This window comes from Chrysemys picta, chromosome 17 (assembly GCF_011386835.1).
Source record: "Chrysemys picta bellii isolate R12L10 chromosome 17, ASM1138683v2, whole genome shotgun sequence".
Taxonomy (NCBI): Eukaryota; Metazoa; Chordata; order Testudines; family Emydidae; genus Chrysemys; species Chrysemys picta.
The window spans coordinates 2391061-2409038 of NC_088807.1; the positions used below are offsets into that span (position 1 = coordinate 2391061).

At 57.6% G+C, this 17978-nt stretch overlaps 1 protein-coding gene across 4 annotated transcripts; it reads left to right on the forward strand.

Annotated features, from left to right (window-relative positions):
• Positions 1-108: 108 nt before the first annotated feature.
• Positions 109-17465, forward strand: KPTN (kaptin, actin binding protein). Of its 4 annotated transcripts, none has more exons than XR_010593435.1 (12): positions 109-897; positions 2495-2577; positions 3563-3647; positions 5736-5790; positions 6645-6720; positions 8380-8453; positions 8960-9069; positions 11348-11616; positions 12143-12209; positions 12693-12828; positions 14743-14952; positions 16847-17465. XR_010593435.1 is itself a non-coding variant. In XM_065571178.1 (12 exons), the coding sequence occupies exons 1-12, from the start codon at positions 237-239 to the stop codon at positions 16976-16978; spliced, it is 1785 nt and encodes a 594-aa protein (XP_065427250.1). In that variant the 5' UTR covers positions 131-236; the 3' UTR covers positions 16979-17465. The 4 variants fall into 4 exon arrangements, 2 of the variants coding, with proteins under 2 accessions (XP_065427250.1, XP_065427251.1); XM_065571178.1 differs by having other exon boundaries at positions 131-897; positions 11521-11616; XM_065571179.1 differs by having other exon boundaries at positions 705-1193; positions 11521-11616.
• Positions 17466-17978: the final 513 nt, after the last annotated feature.

Below are 17978 nucleotides of genomic sequence, written 5' to 3' on the forward strand. Positions count from 1 at the left end.
GGGATGGGGGGTGTCTGGGCGGAGTACTCCCTTGTCTGTGGGGGAAAGGGGGGAGTGACTACCCTTGACCTTGCCTTGGAGGTGTGCCTGGGGGCTGTTTTGAGTGCCCCTCCCAATGTCATGCCTCATTGAGGGAGGCTGCCCTGATATGCTTTGGGGGGAGAAAGGGCTCCCCTGAGTGCCCCTAGCCCTGCCCCTTGTGTGGGAGCAACGCCCTTCATGTCCTTTCCCCCCTCATGAGTATGGATCTATGCTGTGCCCAGCCCCCAGGGCTGTGGGGGGCAGCCCCTGCCCCATGGAAAGGGTTACTACTCTGTCTGCATAGGGGATGGGGATTACTGGGAAGGCCCCTTCCCCCTATGTGTGGGGCGTGTGAGAGAGAGAGTGAGACTGCCCTGAGTCCTCCCTGCCCCAGGGAGGGGCTGTCCCAGCTGACCCGTCCATCCCCTGCCCAAGGGGGGGGGGGTGCCCCAGAGAGGGGGCGTGGTTACCCTCCCCGCTGCCCCAAGCAGGGGGCTGGCCCAGACCCCGCCTCCTTGGGAGCTGTTGCTCCCAGACGCCCCCTCCACCCCGAGAGGGGACAGGGCGCCTCCCCGTGGGCGCCATTTTGGATCAGGGCAAGTTGCCCGGCCCGGCCTTGTGACGTCACCCGCCGCGACGCTGGCGCCGGCTGCTGCGCGAGGACCCCCCCTCCCCGGCCGAGGTGCCCCCGCGAGCGCCTGCCCGGCTGGCGAGGACCCCGCCGCGGGGTGTCCGCTGAGCTGCCTGACCCGGGAGTGAGGGTGGCGAAGGGAGCTCGGGGCCGCCCGTCATGGAGCCGCCTCAGCCCCCGGGGGGGCGCCGGGGCTGCCCGCTGCTGGAGGACAGCTTCACCCGCCTGGCCTCCCAGAGCAACGTCTACGGGCTGGCGGCGCTGGCGGGGGGCGGCCCGGGCCGGGGGGGGGACCCCGAGGGGGGCCCAGAAGGGGAGGGGGGGCCGGAGGCAGCGGGGGGGCCGGCGCAGGGTGGGGGCGGGGCCCCAGAGGGGGGGGCGGGGCCCGAGGGAGCGGGGGGCCCGGGGCGAGCCTGCGGCGAGGGCCCCCGCGGGCTCCTGGTGGCCACGCTGAAGGGGAAGGTGATTTACTTCCGCTACCAGGATCTGCGGCAGAAATTGCGGCCGGTGGCCAGGGAGCTCCAGTTCACCTACATCCCCGGTGAGAGGGGTCAGGGGTCAGGGGTCACAGGCCAAGGGAATCGCAGTGCTCCTACGTCCCTGGGGAGAGGGGTCAGGGGTCATTCTGGGGTCAGGGGTCACAGGCCAAGGGAATCACAGTGCTCCTACATCCCCGGTGAGAGGGGTCAGGGGTCATTCTGGGGTCAGGGGTCACAGGCCAAGGGAATCGCAGTGCTCCTACATCCCCGGTGAGAGGGGTCAGGGGTCATTCTGGGGTCAGGGGTCACACAGGTGAGTGGCCAAGGGAATCTGAGTGCTCCTACATTCCTGGGGAGAGGGGTCAGGGATCATTCTGGGGTCAGGGGTCACATGGGGTGAGTGGCCAAGGGAATCACAGTGCTCCTACATCTCTCGTGAGAAGGGTCAGGGGTCATTCTGGGATCAGGGGTCACAGGCCAAGGGAATCGCAGTGCTCCTACATCCCTGGGGAGAGGGGTCAGGGGTCATTCTGGGGTCAGGGGTCACACGGGGTGAGTGGCCAAGGGAATCGCAGTGCTCCTATGTCCCTGGGGAGAGGGGTCGGGTCATTCTGGGGTCAGGGGTTACACGGGGTGAGTGGCCACGGGAATTACAATGCACCTACATCCCTGGGGAGAGGGGTCAGGGGTCATTCTGGGGTTGGGGGCGTTTCAGTTCACCTCCGTTCCTGGGGAGAGGGGTTAGGGAGCACACTCAGGTTGGGGGGAGTCTAACCGGGATGGGGGACAAGGACGTTTTCACTTCATTTCCTTGGTGAGAGGTGTCAGATTGGGGGCGGGGGGGAGGAACTCGGAGTCATGGTTAGGGCAGGGGGCTGGGAATAAGGACTCCTGGGTTTGGGGAGTAGACTGGGGTCTTGAGGTTAGAACAGGGAACTGGGACTCCTGGGTTCTATTCCCAGCCGTCCGGCTGATTCTTTGTGTGGCCTTTGGCCTGTGTCTCAGTTTCGCTCTTTCTCTGGAATGAGGATAATGGGACTGATCTTTTTAAAGTGCTTTGAGATCCTCCCTCTGGTGCAATGCAGCCATTGTTTTTAAAGGCATGTGAGAGGTTATGGAAAAACACTCTTTGTTTGTATAAGGCCTGCAAACAGGAGTCAAGTATGGTGCCAAGTTTATTATTATTGCATTAAACTTTGTGACCTTTGGCAAAAATCTAAACTGTTAATCTAAGATCGTAAACTCTGCAGGGCAGGGACTGTTATTTTAGTCTGTGCTTGTACAACACTAGCACCATGGGGACCTGTTCCCTGGTACAAATAATAGTAACCAGTTGTGTAAATGATTTATTGTTTCTTGGCAGTTGATGCTGAGATTGTCTCGATTGACACTTTCAGCAAGTCGCCGCCGAAGAGGGGTCTCGTGGTGGGAATAACTTTCATTAAGGTACCTGCTTTTCCTTTCCTGCCCTCCACTTTCTTCAACAGATGGAGTTTGTTGCATTTTAAAATGTATGTAGCTCTGTGGAAGGTGCTGGAGTGAAATCCCTGAGGATGTAGCTAGCAACAAACCTGCTATGTCCCAGTCATCAGCAGGGCAAACTTCTGCACTGCATACGCAGCCCTAATCTGTCTAACTCCATGCACATCTGTCTAATGTGATCCTCATTACTGTAGCACCTCACTATCTTTAATTCTTACAACTCTCCTGTGAGGTAGATCCATGCTATTATCCTCAGTGTACAGATAGGCGGTGGAGACCCAGAGTGGCTAAATGACTTAGACACCCAATTGCCACTGAGTTTCAATGGGATTTGGGTGCCTAAGCCCCTTAGGCTCCTATGAAAAATCTCAGCCCAAAGTTTTGGCTTCTTTGCTGAGACAGCTAGCATGAAAGAGGGCTGAGACCCACTCTGTGCCTCAGTTTTCCCATCTGTAAAATGGAGATAATTATACCGACCTCCTTTGTAAAGTGCTTTGAGAGCTACTGATGGAAAGTGCTAGATGTTATCTAGGCCACTGAACCAGCTGTTATTCCCATGACAGTGACAACTTTGAGTCCCTGATTAACTGCCTATTGTACAGGCCAGTATTTTTCCCTTGTACTCCTCGGTCCGGGTCCGTCTGTTGTCTCTCGTGAGATAATTAGACCGTAAGCTTCGTGGGGCAGGGAGTGTGGTTTTGTTCTGTGTTTCTGCCTAGTGCCGTGGGGTGCTGGTCCATGACACGGACTCTTAGATAATAGTAGAGGTGAAGGATTTAGACTCCATTGTTGGTCCCCAGAACTGTCTGTTCCCTTACGAAAATGGTATGAGAATGTTTCCTTTTTAAAAGTTGTGCTTTGAAATGAACCCCACGGGTTCTGTTACTCCATAAGCTAATGTCTCTGATGCTCCTCAGACGGATTCTTCTTTTTCCCTGTCTCTCTCTAGGACTCTGGAGATAAAGCGAGTCCATTTCTGAACATTTATTGTGACTATGAGCCCGGATCGGAATATAACCTGGACTCTATCGCACGTAAGTAACCAAGCTAATGTCTGACCTCTGACCCCTGTGCTGTTGTCTGGTGGGAGCAGGGCAGCAGAGAGTAAACATAATTGGCCTCCTGCAGTGAACCCAAGGGCTGCTATCTCGTCACATCTTACAAGCTAAGCCGGATCAGACTGGCTCAGTACTTAGCTGTGGGACCTCTAGGGGAAACACAGGTGCTGCAGGGAGTGGTGTTGGTGACCCCGCTGGGAGTGCTCTGAAGAGTGGGCGCTCTCCCCTGTGAGGCACCGTCTTTCAGAGAAGACCTAACTGAAATCTGGCCAGTTACAGGTTGCAAAAGGTCCCCAGGCGCTTTCCCTAAAGCTCTGGCTGTCATCCCTGGTGTCCTGGCCACTGTGAGTAATGGTGTTGTCTTCCTAAAGTTCCCACGTTCGTTCCAGTTGCGGGACTTTCTGCCCTGCTGAGCAGGGACTGTCCCTTCCTGTGTGTCTGTACGGCCTCTGGCACGATGGGCTTCTGGGCGCGGCTGTAATCCAAACAATAAACAACAAATAACAGTTGCAATGCTATGGCAGTTCTGTGTGCTGTAGCCCACCCCAGAGGTGGCTGCATTTTAGTGGTAGGTGAGTCACCCTGGGGGATCCTGTAGGCTGAAAGGTGCTGAGGAAATGGAAGGTTTTGTTCCGGAGATGAAGATCTGTAAGTTACTACAGAGAATTCTTGCTAGAACTGGCTGCCTAATGTAACTTCTGCTGGTGCACCCATCCTTCAATCATTTAAATGTACCGCCTGCAGAACTGAGCTGGGTGGCTGGGATTTTAACACTGTTCCAGTCCTCACCTTGAAGAGGCTTACAGATTTATTCTGGTCCCCCTGTCTTCTTACTATGGAAACATATTAAAAAGGAAATATGTATCAGGAGGCTCTTGTTAAATTTTAGGCCCTTCAGCCTTCCTAGAATCCTAGGTAGGTCATCTCCCCTCTTTAATTCCTGCTAGGTCCCGTTTCGCCCATAGCTGGGGGGGAGGGCGGGGGCAGTGCAAGATTGACAGAATGACTGTCTGTTCCCCAGCCTAATTTGAATCATGGTTATTACGGTACTGCCTAGGGACCCCGGCCAAGATCGGAGCCCCGTCGCGCCGGGCTCTGCCCAGACCCCGGCCAAGATCGGAGCCCCGTCGCGCCGGGCTCTGCCCAGACCCCGGCCAAGATCGGAGCCCCGTCGCGCCGGGCTCTGCCCAGACCCCGGCCAAGATCGGAGCCCCGTCGCGCCGGGCTCTGCCCAGACCCCGGCCAAGATCGGAGCCCCGTCGCGCCGGGCTCTGCCCAGACCCCGGCCAAGATCGGAGCCCCGTCGCGCCGGGCTCTGCCCAGACCCCGGCCAAGATCGGAGCCCCGTCGCGCCAGGCACTGTACTTGTGCCTAGTAAGAGACAGCCCCTGCCCCAAAGAGCGTACAGGCTAAACAGACAGGGTAACCAAACAGTAAGCTGAAGGAAGGATTGTCACCCTCATTTTATCCTTTCACAGCCCTGCTTTGAACCCTGTCACTGTGCAAAAAGATTGGAAAAAAATCCGTGACCCTTAAGAAAAGTTGTTTTGCGGGGTGGGGAGGCGTCTGTATCTCAGAAATCCCTTTGTCGCACGGTCCCCTATATGGATCACTAGCCTGTCCAGCGCCCCCGTGAGGCACACCACATTCCTGTGCAATCTGAGTTCCTCTGCAGATTTTAGAGGACTTAGACGAGTCGAGCGTGGAACAGAACGCTGGCTGTAACCTTAACGCTAGCTGACCCGGCACTCGTCTCCAGTGAGGGCGTGAGGCCCGGAGCGGTGTGGTGATGTGCCCGGGTCACACAGCGAGCCTGTGGCCGCGCTGGGACTTGAACGCCGATCTCTTAGATCCCTGGCCACATGTGCATCTACCGCTTCCCTTTGAGGTGGGGGTTAAAGCGTCGATTGCAGGAATGCTAAATGCCGAAGTAGATCCTCTGGGCCGCAGCCTCTGACTCTCAGAGAGCGTGTGGTGCGATTTGTGGTGGTGTTTTGTTAGAGAACCGGCGGTTAATTCTGTGTCCGATTTCCCTTCTTACTCATCTCTGTTCTTCCCCTCCAGAAAGCTGCTTGAACCTGGAGCTGCAGTTCACCCCATTCCAGCTGTACCATGCAGAGTACGTCTACCGCTCCGCCATTCTCTTCTCTTCCCATACACGAGCCTGCGAGCTCACGCTAGCAATAACCGTCCATCTCCCCAGCCCCTCCCTGCTTTAAACATCAACCGGAAAAGAGACATTGAAGACTTTGGGATTTGCCATTCTGTCTTTCGGAGGCCTGGGTGTGTCGGGCATGGTCGGCTGGGCGGTGGTGCACAACAAGGCGGGTGATCCGGGAAAGGCATTTCAGAAACATGCGGGGGTGGCTTCCAGTCTCTGTGACCCTTGGGCAGTGGAGTTTACAATTGTGACCAGAGCGGTCACTGATGCAGGGAATGGGGCATTGTGGGACAGCGCTGGAGGACTGTTAGGATCAACACAGGTCACACGGTGTCTACACTTGCCCTGCGTCGATCTTGGTAGTTTGGCCATCGTGCCAGACTGCCTGGGGAGGTGGTTTGACTGCGTCGCCATAAGGGGGCGTTTACATCGGCCGGAGACAAATGGAAGTGTGGACACATGCGCAAATAGGATGATGCTGGCAACTTACATCAACCTCCGTTTTTAGGTGTTGACCAGGCCTAGGATTGTTCATGGTCCTTAAAGATCTGGTAGCACTTTTCTTGAGAGTTAGGTGTGTCAGCCCTGGGCGGTAGCCAGGCGGGTGGACTGTGTGTGCTGGATCCCGAAGTGCTGAACACACTCAAGTCCTGCTGAAGTCCCTGAGAATCAGGGTGCCCAGCACCGTTCCGAACCAGGCCTGTGCGAAGCGCTTTGGGATCCATCGGCAGCAAAGTCTTTCCTCCAGCGGCACCTTTCCCGCAGCTGGGTCCTCAGATGCGTGAAATCATTTTCCTTTTCTGCTCTTCTAGAGTCCACGTTGGAGACCAGCCAGAGACCGTCTTTCTGCTGAGCGGGAACGACCCCTGCATCCACCTGTACAAAGAGGTGAGATCAGTGCACACGACGGCCACGCACAGCTGGGTTCTGCCCTGCTACGGACTCATGTGCTCCGGAGCTCACTCGGAGAACAGTTGAGTCCTGTGTGGCGTGGCACCTTTCCTCTCCAACACCGGGATTACTTACCTTCACTAAAATGCAGCCACCTCTGGAGTGGGGTGGGGCAGCTGTTAACATGGGGATCCCTCACGCAGGGCTGACATGCAGCTGCCTCTGGAGTGGGGTGTGTAAGGGTGTGGACTCACCCCTGCGGCGCCCCCTACAGGTTGCTTCAGGAAATCAGCTCGTCCAGTGTCTGGAGCGCCCTCTACAGGCCAGTGATCCGCCTGTCCTCTTCTGGCCCCCGTGTCCCTCCCAGGACCCGGTGCCCCTATTACTGGGATGCTGCCCCCTGGCAGTACCCCACAGATCTGGGTCTCCCCTCCCTGGGGAACCCCCATCCACTACCCCCACCTTGCCTCAGTACTAGGCCACTGCCAGTCACCAACTAGCCCCCGCTCCCTGGGGCAGACTGCAGTATAGGCCACTCATCACTGGCAAGGTTGGGTTCGGACCTGCTGCCGTGGCCTAGCCCTGGGCTGCCCTCTGCAACCCCCAGTACCCCTTGGCCTTCTCCTAGGCCGCAGCCTGGGGCTTTCCAGGCTGGAGCTCCCCAGCCCTGCTCCACCCAGGTACCCTACCTCTAGCTCCCTGCAGCCAGGCCCTTCTCTCTCTGAAGGCAGAGAGAGATTCTGGCCTGAGCTCCTGGCTCCCTGCCTTTATAGGGCCTGCTGAGTCTGTTTGGGGCATGGCCCCCGCTGCAGCCACTTCCCCCAATCAACTCAGCCTTCAGGCTGCCTGCTCCCTGGGCTATCTCAGGCCCTTCCGGGCAGGAGCAGGTGTCCACCCTGCTACAGGTGGGGCAGGAATCGCTCACCCAGTGCCAAAAGTGGCCCCTGAAGGGGTGAGGTGTGGCAGCTTCTTCCCCAGTCATCCGTATAGCGCTTTAGGACCGGAAATGGGAGATGCTGTGATGAACTGCGTAACACAGGCTGAGGAATTTCCCCCTGGTCTTTCTGTGGTTGAGCTAGAGCAGAGCTCTTAGGAAGAGATGTCCTGTCTCGAGAGAGTCTCCAAGAGCTGAGAATCCACCACAGCTCTTCATTGCTTCTCTAATACTCAGAGCCCCGCCCTGTAGCACTTGCATCGCACTGTGCGGCTCTCTGCCCCTCCCCTGGGCATCGCAAGGCTGGGAGCTGCTTGTGTGTCACCAGGTGCAGGTTCACTTCCTTCTCAGAGATGCAGTGCTGCTGCTATCGGCGTGGGGGGAGGAATGTGGTAATAGCAAAGTGTTACCTAGCACTCTTCGTCAGTAGATCCTAAAGCACTTTACAGAGGAGGTTGGTCTCATCATCCCTTTGGGGATGGGGAAACTGAGGCACAGGGAAAGAGAAGTGACGTTGCCCAGCAGGCCAATGGCAGAGCCGGGAATAGATCCTGGGTCTCCGCAGTCTGTGTGGTGATCCGACCACGCTGCCTCAAAGGCACACTGGGGCAAGTTGAATGCGCGTAACTGGGATTGGCCCCCAGTGTCTTTGAGCATGGTGTCTGGCCTGGAGGGTTTCCAGCCATCTCCGGGGCAATGACGCGACCGCTTCCCCCTTGCAGAACAAAGGCTTGCACCAGTTCGAGGAGCAGCCCGTGCAGAACCTCTTCCCGGAGCTCCAGGAGCTGCCCAGCAAGTAAGAAAAATGGTTTGTTAGGGACGCGTCCCCCGTGTGAGCAGCAGTGCTGGGGAGGAGGTGTCTGTGTTAACGTGTGCGGGGCCGGGGGGGTGGGACACACGACTCGTTACCGCAAACCAGGGCCAGATCCCCAGATTGGCGTCACTCCATTGGAGTCAAGGCATCCATTTGACACCAGCTGCGGCTCTAACCCATGGTTTATACCCAGCTAACACGAGTGGTTCCCAGCCTTTCCCGGGCTAGGTCGCCCACCCCACCTACCCGGACCTCTTCCCCTCCTTAGCAAGTGGGCAACGTGGTCGTGACTCCAGCCTGCAGGTTGCGATCTCTGCTCTGTCTGGTTCTCATGTGCAAGGGCTTCCTGCTGCTACGCTCAGCTCTGCTGCTCCTGATCCCCTGACATGTCCTCCTCCTTCCCCGCCTGAGTCTCTCCTACCGCCTTTTCCTTTCCTCCCCCCTCCCCCCGGTGGCGCACAACCCCACGTGTTGTGTTTCCCCCCCAGCGTGCTGTGGCTGGACGTCTGCAACATCCCCGGCTCAGGCCGGCGTCTCACAGCCTTCGGGTGCCAGAGCGGCTACGTCCGGGTGGCCCAGGTGGAGCAGGCCAGCAGAGGTGAGCGGGGCTGCCCTTCCACGGGCACACAGGGTATTGGTGGGTGAGCCAGGTGTGACGGGTTCCCCCCGCGGTGCCACCTGGAACTGGGGTACCGCTGAGCCCTCTGACGCACCAGCCTGGGCTCCCTCTCTCTGCTCTGACAAGCTGCGGCCCCGCTCCTGATCCTACACTTCCGCCAGCATTCACACACCCAGCTGCAGTTACATGCCGGCTTTCTGGCTAGCCACTGCACGAACCAACAGTCGAAAGGCTACAGCCAAAATTACCACCAGCTTCCCAACCTAGGACCCCAGGGCTGTACTGTCCTGACCTGGTCCAAACCCCAACCAGTATGAATTTATTGTCCAGTTCACCTCCCCCCTCAATGTGGAGAGGATTACGCAACAGCCTTTGTCCCTGGAGCTACGTTTTCCCATGCATTTCACTCAAACTCACTGGTTTAGATAAAGCAAAAACCAACGTATTAACTACAAAAGATAGATTTTAAGTGATAGCAAACAGATTAAAGCAGATTACGTAGTAACTAAACAGAAACACAAACCGTCTAACACACTAGTTAGATTGAATATGAGTTAGAAGTTTCTCACTCTGAGAGAAGGTACAAGCAGGCTGTAGATTCTTAAGGTACAAGCTACACTTGCTTTGCAACATGGAATCCCCAGGCGTTTCATACACCGGCGAGCAATCCCTTTAGCCTGGGTCCAGCACTTCACCCCGTTCAGTCTTTGTTCCTCGGGTGTTCCCAGGAGTCCTCTTGTGTGGGGAGTGAAGAACTACAGAGGACATCATTCCCCGCCTTCTAGAGCGTTAGCATATAGCGGGGACCCTTTGTTTCAAAGCTTGGTTCCCAGCCTGGTTTGTGGGAAAACACTGACATCCCAAGATGGAGTCCAGCATCATGTGGCCTGGTCACATGCTCTTGTAGCGTCACAGCAGCCATCACGCACAGGCTGTCTGGCGTGTTCTCAGAAAGGCTCGCCAGATGGGGAATGAGCTTCTCCTGAGGCCTGTGGTTTTTCCCAGTGGCTCATTGCTCTCAATAGGCCCTTCCCAACAGGCCATCTAGACTGACAGCTAGTGGGCGTTACCCAGGTGTAACTACAATGACGTGCAGAGACACAGTCAGTATTTATAACTTCTGATACAGAAATGATACACGCGTGCAAATAGGATAATCCTATTCAGCAAATCATCACTTTTCCACTGACCCCTTACGTGACCTGTTTTGTACAAAATGCATCACAATGATGTCATCATCATCCTCAATCTCTGAAGAATATGGGGGGCAGCGTCACACCGGGAACGGGGCAGGGATCAGCCGAGTCTCAGTCCAGTCCTTGGGCAGGAGGTGCCGTGGCCATTGGTGCAGACAGGGGCCTGATCCCCAGCTGGAATGGATCAGTCTAGCGTCAGCGGAGCGCCTTCCCTTTACATCTGGCCCCATTGGCACCAATGGGGAGCTGCCGGGTTACACCGGCTGGGAGCGGGCTGAGGAACAGTGGTTTAGATCTCCCATAAAATGCTCCTCCCTCGGCCACTGAGTCCCCTCTTGCGAGCACAGAGGGCTCCCCTCTCTAAGACGGACGCTCAAGAAGGAGGGGAACTCATCTGAGCCGAAGGGGAGCGGACTGCGGGAGCTTCCTACTACACCCCTCGGGACAGGGGCTTGGCCAGATGGGATCTGATGGACGTTTTCATCTCTGCTGGGGATGACCCTGCCCTAGTCTCTGGAAAGGAGATGGACCAGATGGCCGCTTATGGGGCTTTTCCATCTCTAGATCTCAGAGTAGATCTGGCCTCTCCACCCACGGGTCCCGTGAGGCACTGACCCACATTTAACTCTGTCCTCCCTGCAGCAGGGCGTGCGTCGAGTAAGGCCGTGTCTACGCTGGGTGGGAGTTTCAACCGCTAGTGCGCCAGCACTGGTCTAAACGGCTAGCGTAGGCCTGCTGCGAATCGTGTCTACACAAGCCGTCTGCACCAGTGTGGACTAGCGCCGGGCACAAAACACTTTTCCCGTCCCGCAGGAACGTTGGAGATTTCGAAGCCGTTTCCCTCCAAATTGGGACAAAAAGGTTGAAATGCCCCCAAATTTCACAGCCTGAGACCAAAATCAGTCCGGGTTCAGGTCAATGGAAGCGTTTAGTTAATTTCCAAATGTTTCAATTGCAACCTTTTTTTTCCCCTTTGTTTAGTGTAAACTAGGTTAAATTTCAAGCCGCCCTCTCCCTCCCCCCCAACTTTTCTGAAACATTAAAACTTTTTATTTTTCCAGTCGGGAAATTCATCAAAACGGATCATTTCCCGCTCACAGTTTTGGGGACTTGGCGGGAGAACATTTTGTCCAAAAAGTCCCACCCAGCTGTAGCGTGGGCAGGGCCTACGCTCCTTCCAGGCTGGGTCGTCCGCCTTGCCCGCCGCATCCTGTGTCTCCGCTCTCCGTTGCAGAGGTGCTACAGACCTGGAGCATTCAGCAAGACGGCCCCATCTCCAAGGTCCTGGTGTTCAGGCTGCCGGCCTCCGAGAGCGACCCTGCCCAGAATGGTGAGCACGAAGGGAGCTGGGGGTGGGAGGCGTGGCTTAGATTTGAGCAAGCAGACATTGGGAGGGTTCATTTGTAACTCGCGGGGTGCTCTGTGGGGTCTGATGCACGTTAACCCTTGCAGCGTGGTGTACAAATGAGCTTGTTCTTTGCCTTCCCTCGCAAACAGCCCCAGCCCCCTCCCTCGCTCCAGTTTCCACCCACTCGTGTGTCCTTTGGGGCTGCCTGGGGTTCAGGTGGGTTAGCTAACAGGCACTTGTTCTGTGCCCTAAGTCTTGGGGGGCACATTTCGGGGGGGTACAGGCCACAGGAGTCCTGCTTCCGCTTGGCATGACCCTTGCAATGGAATCGGGCTGAAGCGAGGCAACAGGTGGAGTGGGGGTCGAGGAGGGCCCAGACGAGCTTGCCTGGCAGATGGGGAGAGGGAAGCTGCCAGGTTGCCCGGAGCCCTGCAATGGCTGGGAGCCAAGCGTTAGCCCGCTGGCTGGTGTGTTTCCCCGTCACGACCCGCTGTGTCTGCTCCCCCAGGTAATGCTGGCGACCAGGGCTACAGTGTTCTCGTCACTAGCACTATCGAGCTGTCCGTGGTGTACAGGTCAGTGCTGGGGCCGGGCGGGGGCTGGAACACGCTAAGACGCACTTTCCCAGCGCTCTCCCCATGGGGCCCTTTCCGGGCCCTGACTGGGGATGACGGGATCACGAGGGCAGATTGAGCGTGGGGTCGAGGGTGCGGATGCTACCATCGGAGAGCCGCTGCGGTCTCCTCCCACCCAGCTCATCTGCACTTGGATTGGCAGGATCCCTCTCCCGTGTGCCCACGAGCGGAACGCGCGGCCTTGTCTCCCCTCCGGTTCTGTTGGAGACAGGGCTGTGACCAGGAGAACGGCCTGCCTAGCCCAGCAACACGCAGCCTTTCCCGGAGCCAGGGTCCTCCCCAAGGAGCCCTCCTCAGTCCTGACCCTGACCCAGGCTTCCTGGGGGTGTGTGGTTGAGACGCAGCGTGGCCCAGCACGGGGGCTGAGCTGGCACTCAGGAGATCTCTGCTGTGTTTGGTAACTTTCCTCACCGTGCCCCCCAGGAACGTCCTGACCCACGGGCTGGCAGACCAGCTGACCCTGCCAGCCAGCGACCAGCATGACAGCGTGCTCTGTGCCCTGGTGACCGACGTCGATTTCGACGGCGCGCCTGAGATACTCCTCGGCACATATGGACAGGTAGGCGGAGGGGCATGGCGGGGTGCTGGGGGAGGGCTGCTGCTTGCCTGCCTGCATGGTGAAACCCACTGAAACGGGCTGGTCTAGGGCCGACCCCAGGCAGTGAGCGAGCGCATGTGTCAGGTGGGATCTGCTGTGTGAATCTGTGATGGGGCACTGAGGGATTGGCCAGTCCCAGCTGCTTCAGAGGAAGGTGCAACAAACTCTGAAGTGACAGGGGAACTGCTCTGCCACAGGGTGACCTGGCCTTTTACTAGGCTGAGTCAAGGGGACAGAAGCTCCCTGCAAATGGGGGGCAGAGGGAGTGAGGGGAGATACTGAGACTCTGCCAGGTGGGAGGGAGGGGGGCAGCTGGCTCCAGGCGCGGAATGGGGGTCCCGGGGGTTCCTACCTGCTCCCCGGCCTGTGATACTTCCCTGGGTCCCACTCTCACATCCATCATCCCCCACCCCCATGCCGGGTTTACACTGGGGTGGAGCTCCCACCTCCTGGTTCTGCCGTCCCCGGATCATGTGACAGGAGCATGTGACTCAGGTTCAGCGCTGCTGGGAGATCACAGAATCGAACTCTAGCATCATCGAAATGTTGGGCTGGAAGGGCCCCCGAGAGGGCATCGCGTTCAGCCCCCTGCGCTGAGCCAGGGCCAAGTGAACCTAGACCAACCCAGACAGGGGTTTGCCCAACCAGTGACGGGGACGCCACAACCTCCCTGGTCACCGGTCCCAGAGCTTCACCGGCCTTAGAGATAGAAAGTTTGTCCTAATATCCAACCTAGAGCTCCCTTGCTACCGATTAAGCCTGTTCCTCCTTGTCCTACCAGCAGTGGACAGGTGATCACCATCCTCTTTGTACCAGCCTTGAAGACTGGTCAGGTTCCCCCTCACTTGTCTGTTCTCCAGACTACACGTGCCCCGTTGTTTTAACCTCGCCTCCTAGGTCAGGGGTTTTAAACCTTTTCTCATTTTTGTTGCTTTCCTCTGGGCTCTCTCCAGTTTGTCCACATCTTTTGTAAAGTGTGTTCCCCAGCGCTGAGCGGAGCGGGACAGTTACCTCCCGTGTCTTATTCACGACACGCCTCTTAACACACCCCGCAGTGCTAGTCACCCTTTTCACAACTGCATCACATGATTGACACACATTTGATTTGTGATCCCCTCTAACTCCCGGCTCCGTTTCAGCCGGACGACCCCCTAGCCAGGTATAAAGGGCGAGAGGGAGAGATTCAAAGGCGCGAGGGAGCTGTGGCAGCTGGTCTGCGTGGAGGATGGGAGCCCTCGGGAGGGGTCTCCTGAGCTAGTGAGCCTGCAGACAGAAGCTGGGCGTGCCTGGTTTTAAGCTGAACCGTCTTAGGATAAAAAGTGCAAAGCCCCAGGTTGTGGTGATTTTGTTCCGCTGCAGAGTTGGGGAAACTGAGGCAGCGCCCTGTTGCGCACCAGATAAGGTGAGACCCTGTTACGCACCCTAGTGGCTGGAGCGCAGCTCGTGCCCCGATGCAGGAGAATCTCTAGCCCTGCCAAATCCTCGCTGGTCTAACGCTGGATTTTCTTGTTAATCACACAAACATCCCTCGTTGAATCCCGCTAAGCTCTTGGCTTCAGTGAAATCCTGTGGCAGGGAGTTCTACTGGCTAACAAGGTTTAAAGTGTGTGTGTTTGGTTTCCTGTGCGCGCCTTCTGCTGAAATGGGCAGTAAATGCCAGGCCTGCTGGAGGAGGGACGGCTGTCCAGAGGTGGGGGCTGATTAGGAGCTTCCTGGCTCTTTTGCAAATGTTGGTCATTTCGTGCTGCACCTGCATCCCGCTGGGTTCCACCCTCCCCTGCCAGCACAGCCTGGCCATCGTTAGCACGGCCCATCTGTCCGCCTGCAAACTCGCCGGCCTGCTTCCCAGCACGTTTCTCTCTTCCCCCGTTGCAGGAGCTGCTCTGTTACAAGTACTGGAGCTCGGGAGCTCCCGGTGCTGGTGCAGCCGAGGCCGAAGCCCCGTTGCAGCCCGCTGGGGAGTTCCATCTGCTCTGGAAGCGGAGTTTCCCCAGCCCCCTGCTGTCCATGGAGTACGCAGACCTGACCTGCGACGGGCTATGCGAGCTGGCCGTGGTGTGTCTGAAGGGGCTGCATGTTCTGCAGGTGAGTTGGCCCTTCTGAGAAGGCCAAGCAGATCTCAGTAGCCCTCCGACTTTAGCTGTCCCAGTGTCCTGGCCAACGATAATGACCTTCTCTCTGGCTGAAAACTCTCCTGTTCTGCTTCACTTCCTGTCCTAAACTGGTGCGTGGGGTTGCTATGTGGATGTTAAACAGCTGCCGCATCCCAGCCTGGAGGTGGCTGCATGCCTGTGGCAGGTGAAGTGATCCTTGCATATGTGGCTTAAATCCTTTGCAATCTTTGGGGATGAAATCTGCTGCAAGAAATGCGAGAGGAATATTTTAAAGTTAGATTTCTGATGTATCCGTGTGGTCCCTATTTCTGGGGATCGGGTCCCCCCCTCCTAGACGTTCCACCCTGAGGGAGTCTTCCCCTCTCACTGGCCGATCAAGAGTCTCCCAGAATTCCCAGAGCTGATAAGACCCAGGCTGCAGCACTCGGGGGATGCCGAACGTGGCTGGGGAGGAGGGATGTAGGAAGCTGGTTGTGTTTCACTGCTGCAGACTGTCGGGCCATCTGGTCGGGTGTTGCTGCCTCTTCCTGTACTGGCTCTGGTCACTGGTCCATCCAGTCGGGTGGTGCAGCCTTCAGCAGTGCCCAGTGCCGGTACAGAAGATGATTTAAAAAAAACACCTTTCCGCACCTCTGATAGTGTCACAGGCCAATGACATGGGAGGGCGGGGGATTCCTGCTGTGATCTGCTCATGCACTAGATTTGGCTCTTCCTGTCTTAGCTGCAAAAGTTATTGGTGATAGAAGCATCGCAAGAACTGACCCTCTGATCTGTTGCACTGTGAACACCACCGCCGGTGCCTGCCCACCACACGAGGGAGTATTTCCTTGTATCACGTCTAGATTCCCTGGGCCTTACCTTGCTGGGGATCCACCGGCGCTTGCATGGGCCGAGGGTAACGAGGAGCTCAGAGTTCATAGCTCCGTCGAGTCCCTCCTCCACTCTGCTCTTTGCCTATTAACGAGTCGTTTAAAATAGAACCGTGGGCCCCGAGCCCGCCCCTGCGTGCCGGGGAACAGAGAAGGGCAGCAACAGGGGGGTAAAAACCCCATTTCCAAGTGGTGGCGAATGTCCCCAGCACAGGTGCTGCAGAGCACAGCCAGAACGTTGCATGCAGCAGTGGGGAGCTTATATCCAAGAGCAGCAGCCCAGGATCGGGAGGGCCGCCCTAGCCCCGTTGTCCTTGAACTGCAGGTTTTGTCCTCTCGGAGAATCTTCCCGGAGAGCCGCAGTCTCGTAAACAGAGGCAGGACTTTCTGCCCTTGCCGACTGTAGGCAGGAAGAGGGAGACTGTCTCTAGGGCTGAGAAAAGGCAAACGTCTGAGTTGCCCTAGTCCGGTTCTCCATAGTCGGCCTTAAGTACAGCCCCAAACGCTGCTTGTAAACCCAGCTGTCACGAGGGAAAGGTGCCAGGCCTGAGTCCCGCAGTTTGACATCGGGGTACAGTCAGAAATGCCAGACGACTTTGCAACGTGCGTTCTGGGCGCGACGCACCCCAGGCCGCTTGCCAGGATACGGAACAACTAGCAGAGAAAGAAAGAGCAGATCCGTTCAGCGGTGATTGATTATCATCCTGCTGGCACCTAGGAACCCATTGCCCCTAGCGGGCTCATGAGATGGAGAGAGGCAGGCAGGCAGGAGCTGCAGAGGAGAAGATCCTTGCGCGGATGCGCGTGCAGGGTTAGCAGAAGCGAGCGCTAAGCCAGTCGAGCGGCGGGAGACCAGGCCTGTCGGGTCGGCTGAAGCGAGTTCTGGCCGGTGGGCGATCTGAGCTGAAGGGGGGGTTATCGGTAGCTGGGCCGTAACCTCCCTGGACCCGTCCTGCTCACCAGCTCACTGCTTCTCTCCCTTCTCCTCCCACACAGCACAGCCTGAAGCAGACGTCCCAGTGCCTTCTGGAGAGGCTTCGCCAGGAGGTGGCACGGCGGGCGAACCACAGCCGCGCCTGCCAGCGGGTGCGAGATGCCAACGCGGATGGGGAAGCAGCAGAGGTCTAACTGGGCATGGCCTGCGCTCGCCACATCGCAGCTGATTTCTGGCCAGGCTGGTTGCAGGAGCCTGCTCTCCACAGGGGCTCCAGGAGGGGCTGGCAGTCAGAGGGGCCCTGAACGGCCGGGGAACAACGATGGCAGCGGCAGGGAGAGATCAGGACGTGACGGAGGATCCAGCCCTAACGGCTCTTCATCTGTGAGAGTGGAGCAGCCAACCAGGAAGCCGTACTATAGCCTTCCTGCCTTGGACGTGTGCCGGTTCCGCGCAGCATGTGCCCGGTACACACAGCACGTAGCAGGCACGCCCCTCCTGCTGGGGAGAGCAAAGGACGAACCTCGGACTTCTCCAGCCCGCTCTGGGCCGGCCAGGCAGGGGCCAGCCTGTGACACAAGCGGCCTCGAAAGTGTGACACCCAGGGCACAGCTGACTTGGAGGGACGTTTACATTAACCCCCCCACCCCTCCCGTCCAGTAAAAGTTCCCATGCACCCGGTGTCTTGCTGCCATCTGTGTCTTCCCTGGTAAGGGGTGTGGAGCTAGTTGAAGGTCCCTACTAGGGGGGCTGCAGGCCACTTTTCAGGGTGCATTTGGGGCCCTCCTGTGACCCTTTAATGGAGGAGCTCCTGGGCATTCCATTTGCAGCAGGTCCCCTGGGCCAGAGAAGGGTAAGCGGTCTGCGAGTGGGAAGTCACTTCTGAGAGCTCCTTGGTCTAGCAGGCAAAGGCCAAAAGGGAGAGCCAGCGGCTGGGAGCTGGAGCTGGAGCCAGACAAGCGGAGACTAGAAATGGGCTCGTGTTTAGCAGTGAGGGTCTTTAACCGGTGGAGGCCCCGGATTCGCCATCACCTGCCGTCTTTGAGTCAAGTGGGTTCTGGAGTAGCCCCGCGAATGGAGCAGGGGGATGGACCCTGGTCAGTTTCTGAAGGGGGGGCCTGTGATAGCAGGGGATGGGACTCAGTGACCGAGGAGGTCCTGTCCAGTCCGATGTTCCCACTGAAAGCCTGAGCA

What these genes read in the sequence shown, in the direction of transcription:
- KPTN (XM_065571178.1), top strand. Translation starts at nt 237, where the DNA reads ATGAGTATGGATCTATGCTGTGCCCAGCCCCCAGGGCTGTGGGGGGCA. An exon ending in TGGGAATAACTTTCATTAAG is followed by an intron (nt 2,578 to 3,562) that starts GTACCTGCTTTT and finishes GTCTCTCTCTAG; the next exon opens with GACTCTGGAGATAAAGCGAG. An exon ending in TAACCTGGACTCTATCGCAC is followed by an intron (nt 3,648 to 5,735) that starts GTAAGTAACCAA and finishes CTTCCCCTCCAG; the next exon opens with AAAGCTGCTTGAACCTGGAG.